This window comes from Mustela erminea, chromosome 8, assembly GCF_009829155.1.
Source record: "Mustela erminea isolate mMusErm1 chromosome 8, mMusErm1.Pri, whole genome shotgun sequence".
Classification (NCBI taxonomy): Eukaryota; Metazoa; Chordata; class Mammalia; order Carnivora; family Mustelidae; genus Mustela; species Mustela erminea.
Window position 1 is genome coordinate 23,666,677 of NC_045621.1, and position 23,148 is coordinate 23,689,824.

At 36.9% G+C, this 23,148-nt stretch overlaps 1 protein-coding gene across 2 annotated transcripts in view; it reads left to right on the forward strand.

Annotated features, from left to right (window-relative positions):
• SPAG16 (sperm associated antigen 16) overlaps positions 1-23,148 on the forward strand; it is a 1,029,828-nt gene that overhangs the window by 38,481 nt on the left and 968,199 nt on the right. For both annotated transcript variants that reach the window (XM_032354709.1, XM_032354710.1), the window contains exons 6-7: positions 4,008-4,115; positions 13,402-13,519. In XM_032354709.1, coding sequence (XP_032210600.1) covers positions 4,008-4,115; positions 13,402-13,519 — 226 coding nt within the window. The remainder of the gene's footprint in view (positions 1-4,007; positions 4,116-13,401; positions 13,520-23,148) is intronic.

Here is a 23,148-nt window from a genome sequence, read left to right on the forward strand (position 1 = left end):
TCTTGTGATTGAGTTCTAGCTTCAGAGCATTGTGGTCTGAAAATATGTAGGGAATGATCCCAATCTTTTGACACCAGTTGAGACCTGATTTAGGACCCAGAATGTGATCTATTCTGGAGAATGTTCCATGTGCACTAGAGAAGAATGTGTATTCTGTTGCTTTGGGATGAAATGTTCTGAATATATCTGTCATGTCCATCTGGTCCATGGTGTCATTTAATGCCTTTATTTCCTTGTTGATCTTGTGCTTGGATGACCTGTCCATTTCAGTGAGGGGAATGCTAAAGTCCCCTACGATTATTGTATTATTGTTGATGTGTTTCTTTGATTTTGTTATTAATTGGTTTATATAGTTGGCTGCTCCCACATTAGGGACATAGATATTTAAAATTTTTAGGTCTTCTTGTTGGAAAGACCCTTTGAGTATGATATAGTGTCCTTCCTTATCTCTTATTATAGTCTTTGGCTTAAAATCTAATTGATCTGATATAAGGATTGCCACCCCTGCTTTCTTCTGATGTTCATTAGCATGGTAAATTGTTTTCCACACCCTCACTTTAAATCTGGAGGTGTCTTCGGGTCTAAAATGAGTTTCTTATAGGCAACATATAGGTGGGTTTTGTTTTTTTATCCATTCTGATCCCCTGTGTCTTTTGACAGGGGCATTTAGCCCATTAACGTTCAGGGTAACTATTGAGAGATATGAATTTAGTGCCATTGTATTGCCTGTAAGGTGACTGTTACTGTATATGGTCTCTGTTCCTTTCTGATCTACCACTTGTAGGCTCTCTCTTTGCTTAGAGGACCCCTTTCAATATTTCCTGTAGAGCTGGTTTGGTGTTTGCAAATTCTTTCAGTTTTTGTTTGTCCTGGAAGCTTTTAATCTTTCCTATTTTCAATGATAGCCTAACTGGATGTAGTATTCTTTGCTGCATATTTTTCTTGTTTAGTACTCTGAATATATCATGCCAGCTCTTTCTGGCCGGCCAGGTCTCTGTGGATAAGTCTGCTGTCAATCTAATATTTTTACCATTGTATGTTACAGACTTCTATTCCCGGGCAGCTTTCAGGATTTTCCCTTTGTCACTAAGACTTGTAAATTTTACTATTAGGTGATGGGGTGTGTGGACCTATTCTTTTTGATTTTCAGGGGGGTTCTCTGCACCTCCTGGATTTTGATACTTTTTCCTTTTGCCATATTAGGGAAATTCTCTCCAATAATTCTCTCCAATATACCTTCTGCTCTCCTCTCTCTTTCTTCTTCTTCTGGAATCCCAATTATTCTAACGTTGTTTCATCTTATGGTGTCACTTATCTCTTGAATTCTGCCTTTGTGGTCCAGGAGCTGTTTGTCCTTCTTTTGCTCAGCTTCTTTATTCTCCATCATTTGGTCTTCTATATCACTAATTCTTTCTTATGCCTCATTTATCCTAGCAGTGAGAGCCTCCATTTTTATTGCACCTCATTAATAGCTTTTTTGATTTCAACTTGGTTAGATTTTAGTTCTTTTATTTCTCTAGAGAGGGCTTTTATATCTCCCGAAAGGGCTTCTCTAATATCTTCCATGCCTTTTTTGAGCCCGGCTAGAACCTTGAGAATCTTCATTCTGAACTCTAGATCTGACATTACCAATATCTGTATTGTTTAGGTCCCTAGCCTTTAGTACTGCCTTTTGTTCTTTTTTTTGTGGTGAATTTTTCTGCCTTGTCATTTTGTCCAGATAAGAGTATATGAAGGAGCAAGTAAAATACTAAAAGGGTGACAAAGACCCCAGCAAAATACGCTTTAACCAAATCAGAAGAGACCCCTAATCGTGGGGGGGAGGGGAGAAAGGGGATAAAAAGAGGTTCAGAAAAAAAAAAAGAGACCATTAAAAAAAGAAAACAAATGAAAAAATATAAAAAAGAAAAATATATATATCAGATAAACTAGTTAAAAAACGTTAAAAAAGAAAAAGGTAAAAGTTAAAAAAAAATTAGCAGAAGAAGAAAAAAAATTGAAAAAAAAAATTAACTGCAAGACTAAAGAATCATGGGGGGAAAGCCATGAGTTCCGTGCTTTGCTTTCTCTTCCTCTGGAATTTCGCTGCTCTTCTTGGTATTGAATCTGCACTCCTTGGTAGGTGAACTTGGTCCTGGCTGGATTTCTTATTGATCTTTTGGGGAAGGGGCCTGTTGTAGTGATTCTCAAGTGTCTTTGTCCCAGGCGGAATTGCACCGCCCTTACCAGGGGCCAGGCTGAGTAATCCGCTCAGGTTTGCTTTTGGGAGCTTTTGTTCCCTGAATGCTTTCCGTAGAGTTCTGGAGGATGGGAATGAAAATGGCAGCCTTCCAATCTCCGGCCTGGAGGAGCTGAGGGCTTGGGGCCCCAGTCCTCAGTGTGCCCTCAGAGAATAGCGCCCAATCACTCCCGTCTCCCTGGCCTCGGGCCATGCTCTGAGCTCACCCAGCCTGCAACCGGTTCAAGGTAACCCTGAGCTGTGAGCTCAATGTTGGCTCTGTCTCTGTAACCAGCTTCCCCGTTCCAATACCCGCAAGCTCTGCGACACTCAGACACCCCCGATCCTTCTGTCACCCTGCAGGACCTGAGGCTACACTGACCCCGTGTGGGCTTCACCCTGGTTTAGCCTCTGGAGCGATGTCCCTCAGTGGAACAGACTTTTAAATGTCCTGATTTTGTGCTCCGTTGCTCTGTGGCTTGCCGGGAGCCGGCCCCTCCCCGCATGGTCTATCTTCCCGTCGCTTTGGATTCACTTCTCTGCCAGTCCTACCTTTCAGTAAGTAGTTGAATTTCTGTTTCTAAAATTGCTGTTCTTCTTGTCTTCGATCTCCCATTGGATTTGTAGGTGTTTGCAATGTTTAGATAAGCTATTTAGCTTATCTCCTGCTACCTGATGTAGTCTCTGCCTGCTACCTCTCCGCCATCTTGACTCCTCCCTCTACAACAGCTTTTTTTGTTTTTTTAAACACTTTTATTTATTTATTTGACAGACAGATCACAAGTAGGCAGAGAGGCAGGCAGAGAGAAAGAGGAGGAAGCAGGCTCCCCACTGAGCAGAGAGCCCGATGTGGGGCTCGATCCCAGGACCCTGGGATCATGACCCGAGCCGAAGGCAGAGTCTTTAACCCACTAAGCCATCCAGGTGCTCTTACAACAGCTTTTTAATGTGAGAAGTTCAAACTTCTGATCCCTCCAGCTTTGCTTTTCTTTTTCAAGGTTGCCTTGGCTATTTGTTGTCTTTTGTGGTTCCATATAAGTTTAAGGATTATTTGTTCTGTGTGCCAAATGCTACTGGTATTTTGATGGGGATTGCATTAAATGTGTGGATTGCTTTGGCAGACATTTTAACAATATTTGTTCTTCCAGTTCGTGAATACACGGAATGTCTTTTCATTTCTTTGTGTCATCTTCAATTTTTTTCATCAGTGTTTTATGGTTTTCAGACTTCAGCTCTTTTACCTCTTTGGTTAGGTTTATTCCTAGGTATCATGGTTTTAGTGCAATTAAAAATAAGATTTATTCCTTTATTTCTTTTTCTGCTGCTTCATTATTAGTATATAGAAACTCAGTAGATTTATGTATGTTGATTTTGTATCCTGGGACTTTACTGAAATCATCTCTTGGTTCTAGCAGTTTTTTGGTGGAGTCTTTGGGGTTTTTCATCTAAAATATCACGTCATCTGCAAATAGTGAAAGTTTGACTTCTTCCCTCCAATTTGGATGCCTTTTGTTTCATTTTTTTTTCTGATTGCTGTGGCTAGGACTTCCAATAATACTATGTCAAATAAGTGTGGACAACACTGTCTTGTTCCTGAACAGAGGAAAAGCTCTCAGTTTTCTCCCAATTTGGTTGATATTGCTGTGGGTTTTTCATACATGATCCTTATTATGTTGAGGCATGTTATTTTTAAACCTACTTTGTTTAGGGTTTTTATCATGAATTAATGTTGTACTTTTTCAAATGCTTTTTTCAAATTAGTAGTGATTTTTAAAATTATTATTTTCAGCAAGGCCAGAGAAGATCTGCTGAAAACTCAAAAAGAGCGTGATTTTCACCGAATGCACCATAAGCGAATAGTCCAGGAAAAGAATAAATTAATTAATGACCTCAAAGGGTAAGCTGCTAATATTTGTTGGCGTATTTATTAAAGAGTTATTTAATTAATGTTAAGTACACTTGGCTATGGCAGAAGGTTTGAGGTAAAATAATCATTCAACATTTATTGAGTGTTTACTGTTTGCCAGACTATACTATGTGTGTGAAATACAAAAACAAGTTTAGGTCCTTGCTCTCAAGATTCCCAGAGACTTCTAGGGTGTGTGATAGGGGAGGAGTTAAACTGAAATATTCTGCAGTGTTATTATGCCAACCAAGGATGGTCACTCTAACCAGAATGAGGTGTAAGAAGGTTCAGGAACCTATTTGTAGAGGAATTCTGAAGTATTAGTTAACAAATGGAGTGGGGAGCAGGGCGCTCTGGACAGACAGTACATACTGTGCAAAGGCACCAAGTCATGAAGAAATATGGCATATTCACCATATTTTATGCATAGCAAATAAAGTGCAAAAGCTGCTTGACAGGAGTGACGTGGAGAGGGTGCATATACTGAATGGCCTTGAATTTATGCAGAGGTTTTAGAAATTATTTTAAAAATATTACTGTTTTATTTTCCCTTCTCCCTTTCTATCCTACTTCCAAATTAAAGAAAGAAACTTCCTCTCCAAAATAAAACAGAAAACAAGAAAATAGCTTATAATACTTAATGGGAATTTTCTTTTATTTGTTCTAGGGCAATGCTATCCCATAGAACTTTCTGTGATGTTATAAATATTCTATATGTGTACTGTCTAATACGATAACTACTAATTCACATGTTGTGTTAATCACTGATCATGTGACTAGTACAACCATGGGATTAGATTTCTAATTTTATTTATTTATTTATTTATTTAAGATTTTTATTTATTTGACATAAAGAGAGAGCACAAGTAGGGGGAATGGCAGGCAGAGGGACAGGGAGAAGCAGGCTCCCTGCTAAGCAGAGAGCCCAACGTGGGGCTTGATTCCAAGACCCTGAGCGAAAGGGAGACACGTAACTGACTGTACCACCCACGCACCCCATTTCTAACTTTATTTAATTTTAATTAAGTTTAAATTTAAATACCACATTTAGCTATAGCTACTTATGGGACAACACAATTTAGGGATGGTAGTGACAGTTGTCTTTCGTAGATGAGTATGGTTATTGTGGCTCTTATGATTTCTAAATCATAGGCTGTCCCATGAAGCTTCAGAATCAATGTACTTAAATGTATTAAGTTGTAGAAACTAGAGTTTTTCTTACTTTTCTTAAATTAAGTGTCTGTAGGAATAAAACACTATTTTAAGAGGGAAATTGCGTTAACTTACAAAAAGGACTTTGAAAATGTTTATTCTTTGACTTTAACCAATTATTTTGGTCCAATATTTTGGTTTGAATTTCTTGGTTCATAAAATTGTTCTTAGTTCAGAGAAATTCAGGAAAAAAATTTTCAAAAAGATTTGTTCCCTTTTTAACTTAAATGGTAACTGAGAAGTAGTACAGTATAATGGAAAGAGCTTGGATTTGGTCTCAAGTAAACATTGGAAGCCTGGCTTTACCACTTATCTTTAGATGGCTATTGTGTTTTGTTTCTTATCTTTAACAATGTTGATGATATATTTTGGATCAGTATGTATACATACATGATACAGTACATGGAATATAATAAATGGCAGGGTTTTTTTTTTTTTTGCATATACCATAACATTGAAAGTGTATGTTGAATATATACTACTTTATCTAGATTTCCCTTTTGCATTTTTATACAGGTCTTTTCAGAAGTATATATTGTATTTTGTTTTAAAAGTACATTCTTTAAATTTGGAAATTGTTCTGCACTCAGGACAATATAGGGGCCTGTTGTTCCTACTGGTCATGCTGAAGCTCTTTAAAGGTAGCTAAACTTTTTCTTGTCCAAAGACAAATAATTGTTGTACCTTCATTAGGGTGAGCCACCTATTTACCCAGAGGAAAAGCCCAAAGGTATTTTAATAGTTTTTGTGTGTATGCACACACACATAAAATATGTGAGTTTGAATCACAGCACTTCACAGAAAAGATCACAGGATTGACTCTATTCCCACTATCTGTGCTAATTCAAACAGGTTTCAGTACTTCAGTTTTTTGGGTATATAACAGTTTAAGAGCACCTTTATTTCAAATTGTGGCACCTGAAATATGATTGTTCACTGTTGCTACTTGGATATTCTACCCTTTGGTAAATTGACTTTTTTAAGGTTTTTTTTTTTTTCTTGTGTCTGTAGCCCATGTTAAAAAATATATCAGACCTCTTACGTTTCCTAATATGTTTAAAAGGAATACTATTGTACTTGATTTCACGTAAAAATTTAGCATTTTTGGATTATACTTTTTGTAATCTTTAGGGGCTCTGATGAAAAAAGTCCACATTACACTGTAATATAATTAACATTTGTGTATTCGACTAGCCTTTATTTCCACATTTAAGCATTAAGAATAATGTCTCCATTTAACCATTTGGATGAATCACTAGTGTGTGTTTTCTAAGGACTTAAAACAAAATTTCAATAATATCAATAGGGTCACAAAGAAACTAGAGATGAAATTAATCACCAGTGAACACTTCTGATAGTTGTACCATTGCATAATAAATCAACTATAAGGAAGAGTGTTTTTCATTTCAGGCTAAATTAGAGTCTAAGTTCTCTATGTTAATATTTTACCCAAATATTTCAGTTGTATATCTATATTCCTTTCACTGTAAATCATAAAATGTCAGTCTTATTTTTTTTCTGTAAATTTGCTGATTTTTCCTATAGCTTTATAGTAGTTCTCATTTAACACGAGTGTCTTATGAATTTACTTATTTTCAGAATTATCGATTTCAAAATTTAGAGCTTATAAGCAGATGAATTATGAGCTACTTATGGAATTTACAGAACAGACACACTCTTTCAGACTGACTAAACAGAAGTTTTTTTTTTAAGTTTTTATTTAAATTCTAGTTAGTTGACATATAGTGTAATATTGGTTCAGGTGTAGAATTTAGAGAATCATCACTTACATACAACACCCAGCACTCATCACAAGCATCCTCCTTAATATCCATCATCCATTTAGCCCAATTCCTTCCACCTCCTCTCCAGCAAATGTCCATTTGTTCTCTGTATAGTTAAGTCACTTATGGTTTCCTTCCTCTCTCTTTTTGTTCCACTTCCCCTATGTTCATCTGTTTTGTTTCTTAAATTCTACATATGAGTGAAGTCCTATGGTGTTTGTCCTTCTCTGACTGACTTATTTTGCTTAATATAATACACTCCAGCTCCATCTGCATTGTTACAGATGTCAAAATTTCATTCTTTTTGATGGCTGAGCAATATTCGTGTGTGTGTGTGTGTGTGTGTGTGTGTGTGTACTCACAACACATCTTCTTTATCCATTCACCAGTCGATAAATATTTGGGCTCCTTCCATAATTTGGCTATTTTTGATAGTGCTGCTATAAACATTAGGGTACAGGTGCCCCTTTGAAACAGTATTTTTTATCCTTGAGGTAAATACCTAGTAGTGTAATTGCTAGGTCATAAGGTAGTTCTGTTTTTAACTTGAGGAGCTTCCATACTGTTTTCCAGAATGACTGTACCAGTATGCATCCCCACCAACAGTTTAAGAGTGTTTGTGCTTCTCTGCATCCTTGCCAACAGGTTTTTTTAAAAATTTTGTTTCCTTGTTATATCCTAGTGGTATTCTACATGATGCTAATTCTTGGGATAGAGGATTATCAAGTCCTATCCCATGAATGAGTTAGATGCTAAAGTTAGTAAATACAGGAAAAGTTGTTCCATCAATAGCAATCAATCCTTCAGTTTGTCCACAAATTACAATACACATTGTTTTGTGTATAGAACTCTGTACCTGAATAGGTGTTTATGAATATACAATATTCGTGGAAGTGTGCATCATACAGCAAAGAGTATAGAGTTAAGCACATTAAATGGAATGGGTAATAGAACTGTACATACTACTTACATTTTTATTTTATTACTCTCTCATGCTTTACTGAAAATGGTTGAATTTTAATATGCAAAATATATATTAAATGTATATGTAACTTTAGTGCTTAGACTTTATTACTGTCAGCAATGAGGTATAATAATAAGTTATATTAAGATAAATATGACTTACAAACCAATGACTTTTATACTTCTGTGAAAATATTTTGCAAAAACAAGGGCTCCTTTTATTTTTATAAAGATTGTATTCATTTCTTTGAGAGAGAGCACATCAGTTGGGGGAGGAGCTGAAAGGGGGGGAGAAGGACAAGTAAACCCCCTGCTGAGCAGAGAGCCCAACTTGGAACTCCATCCCAGGATGCTGAGATCATGACCTGAGTTGAAGTCAGGCTTAACTGACTGAACCACCCAGGTGCCCGCTTGTTTGTTTTTTTTATTTTTTTATTTTTTATTATTTATTTATTTATTTATTTAAAATTTTTTTTTAAAGATTTTATTTATTTATTTGATAGACAGAGATCACAAGTAGGCAGAGAGGCAGGCAGAGAGAGAGAGAGGAGGAAGCAGGCTCCCTGCTGAGCAGAGAGCCCGATGCGGGGCTCGATCCCAGGACCCTGAGATCATGACCTGAGCCGAAGGCAGCGGCTTAACCCACTGAGCCACCCAGGCGCCCCTGTTTGTTTTTGTTAATAGGAAGACCTTTAAAATTATTTTGGGGCTCTTCTGCTTGCCACCCTGTCAGAGTAACCTGGTATAGAACTAGCTTTCCAATTGGCAATAGATGAGCTCTTCAACTGTAATGAACTACAAAACTGAATGTAATTTTAGGCAGCAGTTTTTTTCAGATGTTGGAAAATTGGCAGAGTAGGTCTGTGATGCCTAAGAGAAGGGAACACTTTAAAGCGAGTGGCATAATCACCTTAGATTTTGACCCAGAAATACTATTCAAACAAAGTAGAACTCAGAGCACAGTAGTCTTGATTAACTGGTGAGGGATCTCATCAGGGCTGCCAAGGGAGCTGGAATTTGCAGAATAGGATACACAAAAGGTGGAAGGTGCATGAAAGAAATTTAAGAAATATTTGTAGTAGTTTCCTTTAATCTTTTGACCAAATACTAAGTTGTGGAATAGTGAGAAAATGATGCCTACAAAGAACAGCTGCTGGAAAACTGTGAGCTCAGTGGAGATTCTGGAGTTTGCAGATGTAGGAATTCTGACCAGCTACAGTGGAGGAACCTCCACTAAAAACTCTGAGCATTCAGTTAAGACCCTTGCTAAACCTGGGTGGGTCAGTAAGTTAAACGTCTGCCTTTAGCTCACGTCATAATTCTGGAGTCGCAGGAGATAGCCTATGTCAGGTTCTCTGCTTGGTGGGGAATCTGCTTCTCCCTCTAGCCCACCTCACACATACTCTCCCTCTCTCTCTCTCTCTCTCAAATAAGTAAATAAAATCTTAAAAAAAAATACCCTTGATAAACCATATCATAGGAGAAGAGCTATTCTAGCCCTAGAGAGGGAACTACTTTAAAGTTGCCTTAATAAAAGATTGAAAGTAAGCTTTGAAAAGCTCAAACTGCCCATCAGTATGCCAGGACAAAACTCTCTAAAGGAAGAGAACAAAGTTCAGATAAATATATGTCCAACATATGATAAAATATATAATATACATAGAAGTTGGAAAATGTGTCCCATATCCAAGAAAAAGTAGAAACAGACCCAGAAATGACAGAAATAACAGGATTAGTAGATGAAGACTTCAAAACAGCTCTTATGAAATGTTTAGAACTTTAAATAAAATAATGAATATAATGAGTGAACAGTTGGGAAATAGCAGAAGTGAAATGGGAACTATAAACAACCAAATGGAAGTTCTCAAACTGAAAAATGTATTTGCAACAAAAAAAATCACTAAGAAGCTGAAAAGAGTTAATGGAGCCTCAGAGGAAAAAAATGACTAGAAAAATAAACAGAATTGGGGCTGTGAGGCAATTTCAGGTAGTCTATCCTATGTCAGAAGACGACACTGGAGTGACTTTCTCAACTTCGATAGCTTCCTCATATATGTTAAAATTATTTATTCAAGGAATCTGGGATTGATCATTGGGTGGGTACATGGACCAAATAAGCCCACTTTGAGCCAGACATTAGCCATGATGTTACTTATTCTCTGGCCTCTGTAAATCCCCTTTCTAACATAGGGGCTGTGGTGTCACTCTGGTCATGTGGATATTCATAATAACTTCTTAAAATATCTTTTCCCAGTACATAGTCACGCAAGTAAATGGCTATAGGTAATTCTGTGGAAGAATAGGGATTGTCATCATAGTGTATAATTGCTGTAGTGTTATGGAGTTCCTTTTCTACTCTTTGTCAGTAGGGCAGCTCAAGGTATTTTCACTTTTCTGAGTGTTCCAAGTTTCTAAGAGTCACCTCAGCAGTGACTTTATTGCATCCATTGGAGTATTTGTTTTAGCACTTGTAAAATCCAGTGTCTTATGCAAATTATTTTTGTCCAGTCTTAGGTTATAGCCCTTTTTAGCATCTCAAAATCCAGTCTTTGGGGTGTTTTGGTTCCTGGTACTATATGATTAATTCTTACAGCAATTTAGATATATAGTTTCTTTTTTCCCTTACCAAACTATTAGCTTGGCTGTTAAGAGAGAAGGAAGTAGGGCCAACTTTAGGAGGGCATCATTTATCTTTTGGGGAAGATGCCTCCTCCACAGTTTGCAGCACAGCCAAAGTGTTAGCTCTCTCTAGGGAAGGAGACCAATGTCTGTATGCCCACCTGCCCTAAGGAGAAGGGACACAGAAACAACATCCCCGGGCTCATCCTGAGAATCAGAGAAAAAGAGGCCATTTCAATGAGATAAGAAAGAGTCAGTTTATCAGGAAGTCGTAATATGCATGACTCTAAGTAAGAGCTGCAAAATATATGAAACAAAATCTGATAGAACATAAAAATTCATATTTCCACAGTGACAAGTGGATAGTTTAGCCTTTATTTTTTAGCAATTATTAGAAAAATGGGCAAAAAGTCTCTTAGGTCTATAGAATAAGGCATCAATTAATTGAGTTTAATTGACATTCCTTGAATTCTACTTTGGACTTTTCATGTGTACAAAATAGGTAATATTTTGTGTCTAGACAAGTGTGTATTTATTTCAGAGAATTGTACAAAATGTGTTCTCTGACCACAACCAAATTAAATTAAAAATCAATGATGAAAAGCTCTCTGGAAAATTCCCAAATATTTGGAAATATAGTAACATAGTTCTAAATAGTCCATGAGTCAAAGAAGGAAGTGAGAAAGTATTTCAGTATGAATGGCTGAAGATGCAACATATTAAAAATAGTGGGATACAGCCAAAGCAGTGCTTAAGGTAAAATTGATAGTTTTTTTTTTTTTATTGTTAAGTAATCAAATTTTATTACATAATTTCCCCAAATTGTTAGGAAACACTCATTACTCTGAAATTTTGTAAACAACGAGAAAAAAGCATTTAACCTTCTTCAAAATTGATAGTTTTAAATGCCCATATTAGAGGAGAAAACTTTATACTAATAATCTAATCTTGTATTTTAGATGCTCAAAAAACCCCCACAAAAGCAGAGAAAGAAAAATAAATGAAATAATAATGAAAGAAAAAAATTATCAGAAACCAATAAATTAGAAAAGGAATAAACAAAAATAAATATATAAAAATAAAATCATATGTTTGGAAATAGAATTGATGAAGTTGATAATAAAATTGGCAGGACTAGGTAGACTAATCGCCAAATGTAGAGTAACCAAGGCTGTCATTTATTGCTGTTGGAAGTGTAAGTTAAAACCCAGCAATTCAACTCCTAGGTATTTTTTCTAAGAGAAAGAGAGCCAAAAAATGTCTTTTTTTTTTTAAAAAGATTTTATTTATTTAATTGACAGAGATCACAAGTAGGCAGAGAGGCAGGCAGAGAGAGAGGAGGGGAAGCAGGATCCCTGCTGAACAGAAAGCCTGATGTGGAGCTCAATCCCAGGACCCTGGATCATGACCTGAGCCAAAGGCAGAGGCTTTAACCCACTGAGCCATCCAGGCGCCCCACCAAAAATATCTTAATATGACTCAGTGTAAGAATGTTCATAGCAACCTTATTCATAATGGCTCCAAGCTAAAAACAAACCAGTTCTTCATCAGTAGAATATTGAATAAACGCATGGTATAATATACATACAAGGGAATATGACTCACAATAAAAAGAAATGAATTACTGATACACACAACAGCCTGGAAGAATCTAAAAAACATGCTGAGTGAAAGAAGCCAGTTTCTGGCCTCATAGAGTGAATTTGGAAGTTTTTCTTCCTTTTCTATTTTTTGTAATAGTTTGAGAAGAATAAGTATTACCTTTTCTTTAAATGTTTGGTAGAATTCGACTATGAAGCATGTGGTTCTGGGCTTTTGTTCAAACATGTTCAAATTCTCTATTTCCTCCTGTTTCAGTTTATATGTTTCTAGAAATTTATCTGTTTCTTCCAGGTTACCCTATTTGCTGGCATATAGTTTTTCATAATCTCTTATAATTGTTTGTATTCCTGAGATGTTGATTGTTATATAAGAGAACATATTCTATGATTCCACATATATGGAGTTCTAGAATCTTTTGAGGTATTAGAAATGCTCTATATTTTGATAACAATATGGACTGCCTGGGCATGCATATTTCTGAAAACTGAACTGTAACATTTAAGCTCTGTATGTTTTACTCCAGGTAAATAAAAAAGGTAAAAAAAAATACATACATATTTTGAGGGCATTTTCTAATAAAACTGTTTCTTAAAGGTGCTTATATCATATGTTGAGTTGAACTATTTCTCCTATGAGATAATGAAATTTTTATACTTAATTTTCTTAATATAAGTTAATCAAGTTGTTTTGAAGACCATCCTTTAGCTTATTTTGATGTGGGTGACACTCTGTTTAATCTTCCATTGTCTGCAGCACTTGTCTTTTTGATAATTATTTCTGAATTGATTAAAGAAACTGCAAGTTTTTCCTCTCAGTGAATGGCAGTCTTATGAGTACATGCTTGAATACAGCAAAACTGTTGGTAGGAAATAGAAAACTAGTTAACTCAAAAGAAATCTGACTTCTTTGTTTCTACCATATTTAGAGAAGTAGCATACCAAGTAATATTTCTGGCAATTCTTGGATTGCTATGTTGACCTTTATATAGTTACTCATTTTTTATTTGACTGCAAAAAAAGAGAGAAAAGGTTTAGATGTTAGATGGAAATCACTGATTTAACTCAATTACCCTTTAAGATGCCCTTTACTTTTCATAGGTTAAAGTTACATTATGCATCGTATGAACCGGCTCTCAGGGTGTTACATGAGAAGCACCACACTTTACTGAAGCAGAAAATGCTGACCTCTCTGGAAAGAGACAGAGCAGTTGGGCAGGTAAAGAGGCCATCAAAGCCAACTCAAAATGATTTTTAACCATTCATTTTTTAATAATATAAGTAGAAATATTGGCTTTATTTCTGAAATAAATTTAAAAAGGTTTTGAAAAATTATGTTGTCAAAGAGATTTATTTGGAAGTATTCATAAAATTATTTTGTTCCTTTTAGACCTATAAAGATTATATATTTAACTGAAACATAATGTATAGGAGATACAAAGTATGGTTAGAGGAAAAAAACTCAGCCATTGTAAACATGGGCTTATTTATTTATTTTAATTTTTTAAAAGATTTTTATCTATCTATCTATCTATCTATCTATCATCTATCTATTTTTCAGAGAGAGAGAAAGAGCATAAGTAGGGGGAGCCGCAGGCAGAGGGAGAAACAAGCTCCCCTCTGAGCAAGGAGCCCGATTCGGTACTCCATCCCAGGCCTCTGGGATCATGACCTGAGCCGAAGGCAGATGCTTAACATTTTGAGCCACTCAGGTGTCCCCAAACTTGGGTTTCAGTGCTAACTTTGACAACCATAAACATGGGCCTTAAACACTTTGAACTCAGATTTCTCGTGCAGAAAGTATAGCCACAATGACTTACTTGCTCTTTTAAAAACTATTGTTGTGAAATGTATGTGAGATAATGAGTAAAACTCCTTGGAATTTACCCCCAAATGAATTCGACAACCCTAGTTTTGGACTCAATGTCAGTCATTTCTGCTTTTTAACACCCTTTTCCATTCTTCCTGGGGTTTTTTGCATAGGCGTAGGACAGCGATGAGGAATATCTGATACAGAAATCAAGAAAGGTAGAACACAATGTTTATGGGTCACTTAAAAAATATGTAACAGTTTATTAGAAAATATAAAAGTGCAACTATGCTTAACATTTTTTTTATTGTTTTCTGTAGATTTTCAGTTTCGGCCAAACTTACAGAAGCTACAATAACTTGCAAGATGGTTATATTCTTCCTTGAATGATTTTATTGTTAAGATATGCTTTAATCAAGTTGTATTTTGTCTGTTTTTGAGTGTAATTCTTAGCTACTAAAATGCAAAACATTACTTGTGTCTCCATGCTCCTTTGTGCTTGAATTTTGATTTTGTATTCTTGAATGTCTGAATTGTATTATTGGTAATACTGCATAAAATGAGTTTAACAATAATTTACATTTTTATAGCATTATATATCAAAACTTCAGAATTTCATCTCATTGCTTTTTTTAATCCAGCCCCTCTCCCCAGCATCCCAACAGAAGGGACAACTCTTGGAGTGCTTCATGCTAGATTTAGGTAGCTTCTACTTCTTATCCTGCCACAGGCCCTGCTTTTGCTACCCATCTTATTCTTTTTATTCCCTGGTCTCACACTTATTTCACTATTATCCTTCTCCAGGGAGGAATCCATCTATGATCTGGTTATATATCCCCAAAAGATCATGTATACTCTGACACCTCTGACAGACCACTCACACTGAGTTTCACTATTGGAGACTACTAGGGTCTTCCAGGAATCCATACTGGCAAGTGCTTACACTCCTCTCTCGATTTTTGATTTCTGTACTTGCACCTGTCCTACACTGGATCTATACTTATCTTATGTGTAATTAGGGCTAAGTTATCTTCCTGAAAAGGCCATCAATTCCTCTAATTTTTTTTTTTAAAGATTTTATTTATTTTTTTGACAGATCACAAGTAGGCAGAGAGGCAGGCAGAGAGAGAGGAGGAAGCAGGCTCCCCACTAAGCAGAGAGCCCGATGCGGGGCTCGATCCCAGGACCCTGTGATCATGACCTGAGCCGAAGGCAGAGGCTTTAACCCACTGAGCCACCCAGGCGCCCCCAATTCCTCTAATTTTAATATGAGTTGAATTTCTGAGGTTAGATCAAAGGTCATTTTGAGAAGACTTTTAGGTCACATATACTCTTTGGATTTCAGATTTTTTCTTATTGGTTTAGTTAGAAGAACTAAAGATTGGGAGAGTATGTATGAATTCCAGCTGAGCTGCACAGTAGCCATATGAGCATTCAGATCATTTTACTTATATTCTTACTATTGAACAGAGATCAAATTACTTGCCTTATGTTTTTTTAAAACTTATTTTTATTAACATATAATGTAGTATTTGTCCCAGAGGTGCAGGTCTGTGAACCATCAGGCTTACACTTTTCAAAGCACTCACCTAGCACATACCCTCCCCAATGTCCATAACCCAGCCCCTCTGTCCCTATCCCGCCACGCCCAGCAACCCTCAGTTTGTTTCCTGAGCTTAAGGAAGGAAAAAAATGAAACAAGATAGGATCAGGAGGGAGACAAACCATAAGCGATTCTTAATCTCACAAAACAAACTGAGTCTTCTTTGCAGAAATGTCTGTTCATGTCTTCTGCCCATTTCTTGATTGGATTATTTGTTCTTTGGGTGTTGACTTTGGTAAGTTCTTTACACTTTTGGATGCTAACCCTTTATCTGATACATCATTTGCGAATATCTTCTCCCATTCTGTCAGTTGTCTTTTGGTTTTATTGACTGTTTCCTTTGCTGTGCAAAGCTTTTGATCTTCATGAAGTCCTAAAAGTTCATTTTTGGCCTTGCTTCCTTTGCCTTTGGCAACATTTCTAGGAAGAAGTTGCTGCAGCTAAGGTCAAAGAGGTTGCTTTGTCTAAGAGTAGTTGACCATAGAGTAGAGAGTCTATTTCTGAACTCTCTATTGTGTTCCACTGATCTATGTCTCTGTTTTTGTGCCAGTATCATACTGTCTTGATGATTACAGCTTTGTAATAGAGGTTGAAGTCTAGAACTGTGATGCCACCAACTTTAGCTTTCTTTTTCAACATTTCTCTAGCTATTCAGGATCTTTTCTTATTCCATATAAATTTTAGGATTATTTCTTCCATTTCTTTGAAAAAAATTGATGGTATTTGATAGGGATTGTGTTAAATTTGTAGATTGCTCTAGGTATCATACAGATTTTCACAATATTTTTTCTTCCAGTCCATGAGGATGGAACACTTTTCCATTTCTCTATGTCTTCCTCAATTTCTTTTTTGAGTACTTTATAGTTTTCTGAGTACAGATTCTTTGCCTTTTTGGTTAGGTTTATTCCTGGTATCTTATGGTTTGGGTGCAATTGTAAATGGGATTGAATCCTTAATTTCTCTTTGTTCTGTGTTTTTGTTGGCGTATAGAAGTGCAACTGATTCCTATGTCTTGATTTTATATCCTGACACTTTACTGAATACCTGTATGAGTTCTAGCAGTTTTGTAGTGGAGTCTTTTAGGTTTTCCACATAAAGTATCATATCATCTGCAAAGAGTGAGAGTTTGACTTTTTCTTTGCCAATTCAGATGCCTTTAATTTCTTTTTGTTGTCTGATTGCTGAGGCTAGGACTTCTAGTACTGTTTTGAATAGCAGTGGTGATAGTGGACAGCCCTGCCATGTTACTGACCTTAGAGGGAAAGCTCTCAGTTTTTCCCCTTTGAGAATGATATTTGCTGTGGGTTTTTCATAGATGGCTTTGATGATATTGAGGTATGTACCCTCTATCCCTACACTGTGAAGAGTTTTGATCAAGAAATAATGCTGTACTTTGTCAAATGCCTTTTCAGCATTTGAGAGTGCTTGAGAGTATCATATGGTTCTTGTTCTTGCTTCTATTAATGTGTTGTATCACACTGATTGATTTGCAGATGTTGAATCAACCTTGCAGCCCAGGAATGGTCATGGTGAATAATCCTTTTAATCTACTCTTGAATCCTGTTGGCTAGTATTTTGGTGAGAATTTTTGCATCTGTGTTCATTAAGGATATTGGACTGTAATTCTGGTTTTTGATGGGGTCTTTGTCTGGTTTTGGGATCAAGGTAATGCTGGCTTCATAAAATGAGTTTGGAAGTTTTCCTTCCATTTCTATTTTTTTGAATAGTTTCAGGATAATAGGCATTAATTCTTCTTTAAATGTTTGGTAGAATTCCCCTGGGAAGCTGTCTGGCCCTGGGCTCTTGTTTGTTGGGGAATTTTTGATGACTGCTTTTATCTCCTCACTGCTTATGGGTCTGTTTAGGTTTTACATTTTTTCCTGGTTCAGATTTGGTAGTTTATATGTCTCTAGGAATACATCCATTTCTTCCAGATTGTCAAATTTGCTGGCATATAGTTGCTCATAATATGTTCTTATAATTGTTTGTATTTCTATGGTGTTCATTGTGATCTCTCCTCTATCATTCATAATTTTATTTCTTTGGGTCCTTTCTCTTTTCTCTTTGATAGGTCTGGCCAGTTGTTCTATCAATCTTATTAATTCTTTCAAAGAACCAGCTCCTAGTTTCATTGATTTGTTCTACTGTTCTTTTGGTTTCTATTTCATTGATTTCTGCTCTGGCCTTTATTATTTATCTTCTCGTGCTGGGTTCAGGCTTTCTTTGCCGTTCTTTTTCCAGCTCATTTAGGTGTAGGGTTAGTTTGTGTACTTGAGACTTTCTTGTTTCTTGAGAAAGGCTTGTATCTCTATATATTTTCCTCTCAGGACTGCCTTTGTCGTATCCCACAGATTTGAACCATTGCGTTTTCATTATCATTGTTTCCATGAATTTTTTCAATTTGTCGTTAATTTCCTGGTTGACCCCTTCAGTCTTTAGTAGGATGCTCTTTAATCTCCACTTATTGGGTCCTTTCCAGTTTTCCTCTTGTGATTGAGTCCAGTTTCAGAACATTGTGGTCTGAAAATACGCAGGCAATAATCCCAAGCTTTGGTACTGGTTGAGACCTGATCAGTGACCCAGGTTGTGGTCTGTTCTGGAGAATGTTCCATGTGGACTAGAGAAGAATGTGCATTCTGTTGCTTTGGGATGGAATGTTCTGAATATACCTGTGATGTCCATCTGGTCCAGTGTGTCATTTAAAGCCTTTGTTTCCTTGCTGATCTTTGGCTTAGGTGACCCCTCATTTCAACAAGGGGGGTGTTGAAGTCCCCTACTAATATTGTATTATTGTCAATGTGTTTCTTTGATTTTTTTATTGATTGGTGTATATAATTGGCTGGTTCCGTGTTAGGGGCATAGATATTTAAAATTGTTAGATCTTCTTGTTGGACGTACCCTTTAAGTATGACATAGTGTCCTTCCTCATCTCTTAGTATAGTCTTTGGCTTAAAATCTAATTGATTTGATATAAGGATTGCCGCCCCAGCTTTTTTTTTGATGTCCATGAGCATGGTAAATTGTTTTCTACCTCCTCACTTTAAATATGGTGGTGTCTTTGGGTTTAAATGAGTTTCTTTTAGACAGCATATTTGTGGGTCTTGTTCTTATTTCCATTCTGATACCCTGTGTATTTTGATTGTGGGCATTTAGCCCATTTCCATTCAGCATAACTATTGAAAGATATGAATTTAGTGCCATTGCATTAGCTGTAAGGTGGCTGTTACTGCATATTGTCTCTGTTCCTTTCTGATCTACTACTTTTAGTGTCTTTCTTTGCTTAGAGGACCCCCCTTTCAATATTTCCTGTGGGGCTGGTATGGTGTTTACAAATTCTTTCAATTTTGGTTTGTCCTGGAAGGCTTTTATCTCTGCTTCTATTTTCAATGACAGCCTAGGTGGATACAGTATTCTTGGCTGCATATTTTTCTCGCTTAGTGCTCTGAATATATCATGCCAGTTCTTTCTGGCGTGTTAGGTCTCTATGGATAAGTGTGCTGCCAATCTAATATTTTTACCATTGTATGTTACAGACTTCTTGTCCTGATCTGCTTTCAGGATTTTCTCTTTGTCATTAAGACTAGTAAGTTTCACTCTTAGATGATGGGGTGTGGACCTATTTTTTTTTTTTTTTTTAAATTTTGAAGGGGGTTCTCTGTGCTTCCTGGATTTTGATGCCTGTTCCCCTTGCCATATTAGGGAAATGCTTTACTATAATTTCCTCCAATATAACTTCTGCCCCTCTCTCTCTTTCTTTTCTGGGACCCCAATTATTTTAATATTGTTTTGCCTTTTGGTATCACTTATCTCTTGAATTCTCCCCTCGTAGTCCAGTAGTTTGTCTCTCTTTTGCTCAGCTTCTTTATTCTCTGTATTTTGTCTTCTATATCACTAATTCTTTCTTTTGCCTCATTTATCCTAGCAGTGAGAGCCTCCATTTTGATTACACCTCATTAATAGCTTTTTTGACTTTGACTTGGTTAGATATTAGTTCTTTTATTTCTCCTAAGGGATTTTATTTCTCCAGAAAGGGATTCTCTAATACCTTCTATGCTTTTTTGGAGCCCAGATAACACCTTTAATTGTCATTCTGAATTCTAATTCTGACATATTCTTAATGTCTTCCTTGATTAGGTCCCTAGCCATCAGTACTGCCTCTTGTCCTTTTTTTTTTTTTTTTTGATTTTTTTCTACCTTGCCATTTTATCCAGATAAGAATAGATGAATGACAGAACAAAATATTAAAAGAGTGGCAAAGACCCCAGAAAAATGTACACTAACCAAATCAGAAGAGACCCGAAACCCGGGGGACAAGAAAGGGAGAAAAAATTAAAAAAAAATCTATATTAGACTGGTAAGTAGAACAGAGCCACTCACTTGATTTTGGGTGTATTCTTGTCTCTTAGAGGAAAATACCTCCCAAAATTTTAAAGATTTTTCATATATATATATATATAAATGAGAATAAACACGATGAAGGGATAGAATATGAGTGTAAGGTAGAAATTAAAAAACGTTCTAAAAGGAGTTGATACATTGGTTGGAAAAAGAAAAAAAAAAGAGAATGTGATGGCTGGAGACTAGAACAAAGCCATGGGCTAGATTTAGGGTATATTTTGATCTATTAGAATAAACTGTATCCCAGTTTTTTAAAATTTAGTTTAATTTTATTTTTTTTTTCAGTGTTCCAAATTAATTATTTATGCACCACATCCAGTGCTCCATGCAATATGTGTCCTCTGTAATACCCACCACCAGGCTCACCCAACCCCGCCCCACCCCACCAAAGCACTCGGTTTTTTCCTCACAGTCCACAATCTCTAATGGTTTGTCTCCCCCTCGATTTCCCCCAACTTACTTCTCCTCTCCATCTCCTAATATCCTCTGTGTTATTCCTTATGCTCCACAGTAAATGAGACCATATGATAACTGACTCTCTGTTTGACTTATTTCACTGAGCATAATCTCCTCCAGTCCTGTCCATGTTGATACAAAAGTTAGTTATTCATCATTTATGATGGAGGCATAATACTCCATTGTATATATGGACCATATCATCTTTATCCATTTGTTTGTGGGAGGGAATCTTGGCTCTTTCCATAGTTTGATTACTGTGGCCATTGCTGCTATGAACACTAAGGTACAGATGGCCTTTCTTTTCACTACATCTGTATTTTGGGGGTAAATACCCAGTAGTGCATTTGTCTTACACCATACACAAAAATAAACTCTAAATGGATACAAGACCTCAGTGTGAGGCAGGAATCTATCAAAATTCTACAGGAGAACATAGGCAGTAACATTTTCGACTTTGGCCACAGCAGCTTCTTTCAAGGCATGTCTCCAAAGACAAAGGAAACAAAAGCAAAAATGAACTTTTGGGACTTCATCAAGATCAAAAGTTTCTGTACAGCAAAGGAAATTGTTCACAAAACAAAGAGGTAACCTACAGAATGGGAGAAGATATTTGCAAATGACACTACAGACAAAGGCCTGATATCCAACATCTATAAAGAACTCCTCAAACTCAACACATACAAAACAGATAATCACATCAAAAAATGGTCCGAAGACATGAACAGATACTTTTCCAAAGAAGACATACAAATGGCTAACAGACACATAAAAAAATGTTCTTCATCATTAGCCATCAGGGAGACTCAAATCAAAACCATATTGAGATACCACCTTACACCAGTTAGAATGGCCAAAATCAACAAGGCGGTAAATAACAAGTGTTGGAGAAGATGTGGAGAAAGGGGAATCCTCTTACACTGTTGGTGGGAATGCAAGTTGGTACAGCCACCTTGGAAAACAGTGTGGAGATTCTTTAAGAAATTAAAAATAGAGCTACCCTATGACCCTGCAATTGTATCTCAAAATTTTAAAGAAAACAAACACACACACACACACACACACACACACACACACACACATATATATATATATAATAAGGTTAAATACAATGAGGGGATAAAACAGTATAACAATGAAAACTTAAGATTTTTAAAAAATATATTGATAAGATAAAAATAGTTAAACATTAAAAGAGGAAAGGAAAAATTTAAAAAGAGTAAAATAAAAAAATAAAATTAAAACAAATTTTCTTTGATAGACTATAGGATCATGGGAAAAAAGCCATGAATTCTATGTGTTGCTTTCCCCTAGCTCTGGACTTCTGAAGTTCTCATTGTTTAGTGAACTTGATTTTGTCTGGATATTTTTGCTGATCTTCTGGGGGATGCTCCTGTTGCAGTGATTCTCAAATGTCTTTGCCCGAGGCAGAATTGCACTGGCCTTGCCAGTGGCCAGGTTAGGTAATAAACTGAGGTTCACTCTCTGTAGCTTTTGTTTCCTAAATGCTTTCTGTAGAGCTTTGGAGGATGAGAATGAAAATGGCGGCCTCTCAACATCTGGCTCCATAGGATCCAGAGATCTGGGCCCCACTCCTCAGTGTGCCCTCAGAGAAAAGTGGTCAGTCCCTCCCGTCTCCCTGGTCTCTGGTTGCACTCTGTGCTCACCCAGCCCTGACTGAGTCTTTCTATCTCTGGTGCATGGCTCCATTTGGAGTCTCCAAACCCAGCAAGTTCCTGCTGCTCACTCCCATGTCACTCCTCTTCGACGAGGAAGGAGGGGTTTTCTCCATATCTGCTACTTGTGGGGTCCCTGCTATAGGAGCAGTGGTCCAACTGTGGCTAGGACCATGGTTTAAGGTAACGCCAAGCTGAGAGCTCACTCCTGAGTTCTGTCTTTGTAGCCGGCTTCCCTACTCTGATACCTGGCAGCTTTGCCACACTTAGATGCCCCTAGTCTTTATGGTCCCCCAGTGTGGTCTTGAGACCACACACTCCCTATGAGGGCTTTACCACTGCTTAGCCTCTGGAGTGATGTCCTTCAGTGGAGCCAACTTCTAGAAATTCTGATTTTGTGCTCTGCTGCTCTCTCATTTGCTGGGAGTTGGCCCCTCCCTCTGTGGTTTATCTTTCTATATGTTGCCTCGGATTCACTTCTCCACATATTCTACCTTACGGAATGTGGTCAATTTTCTGTTCCTAGAAATGCTGCTGTTCTCTTCTTCTATCTCCTGTAGAGTTTGTAGGTGTTCAGAATGGTTTGATAACTATCTGACCGAACTCCTGGGGTATAATGATATTTCATTCTCCTACTCCTCCCCCATCTTTCTTTCTCCTGATTCCCCTGCACCACTCTTAAGCACTTATTATTTTTTATTACATCTCTATTTTCATTGTCTAATTTCAGCGATGCTCTGAGAAGTCACTTTTTTTTTTTTTTATTTATTCACTTTAGAGAAGTGGGAGAGGGGCAAAGGAAAAGGGAGAGGGAGAATCTCAAGTAGTGTCCCCACTGAGCATGGAGCTCTACACGAGGTTCAGTTTTACAACCCAGAGACCATGGCCTGAGCCAAAATCACGAG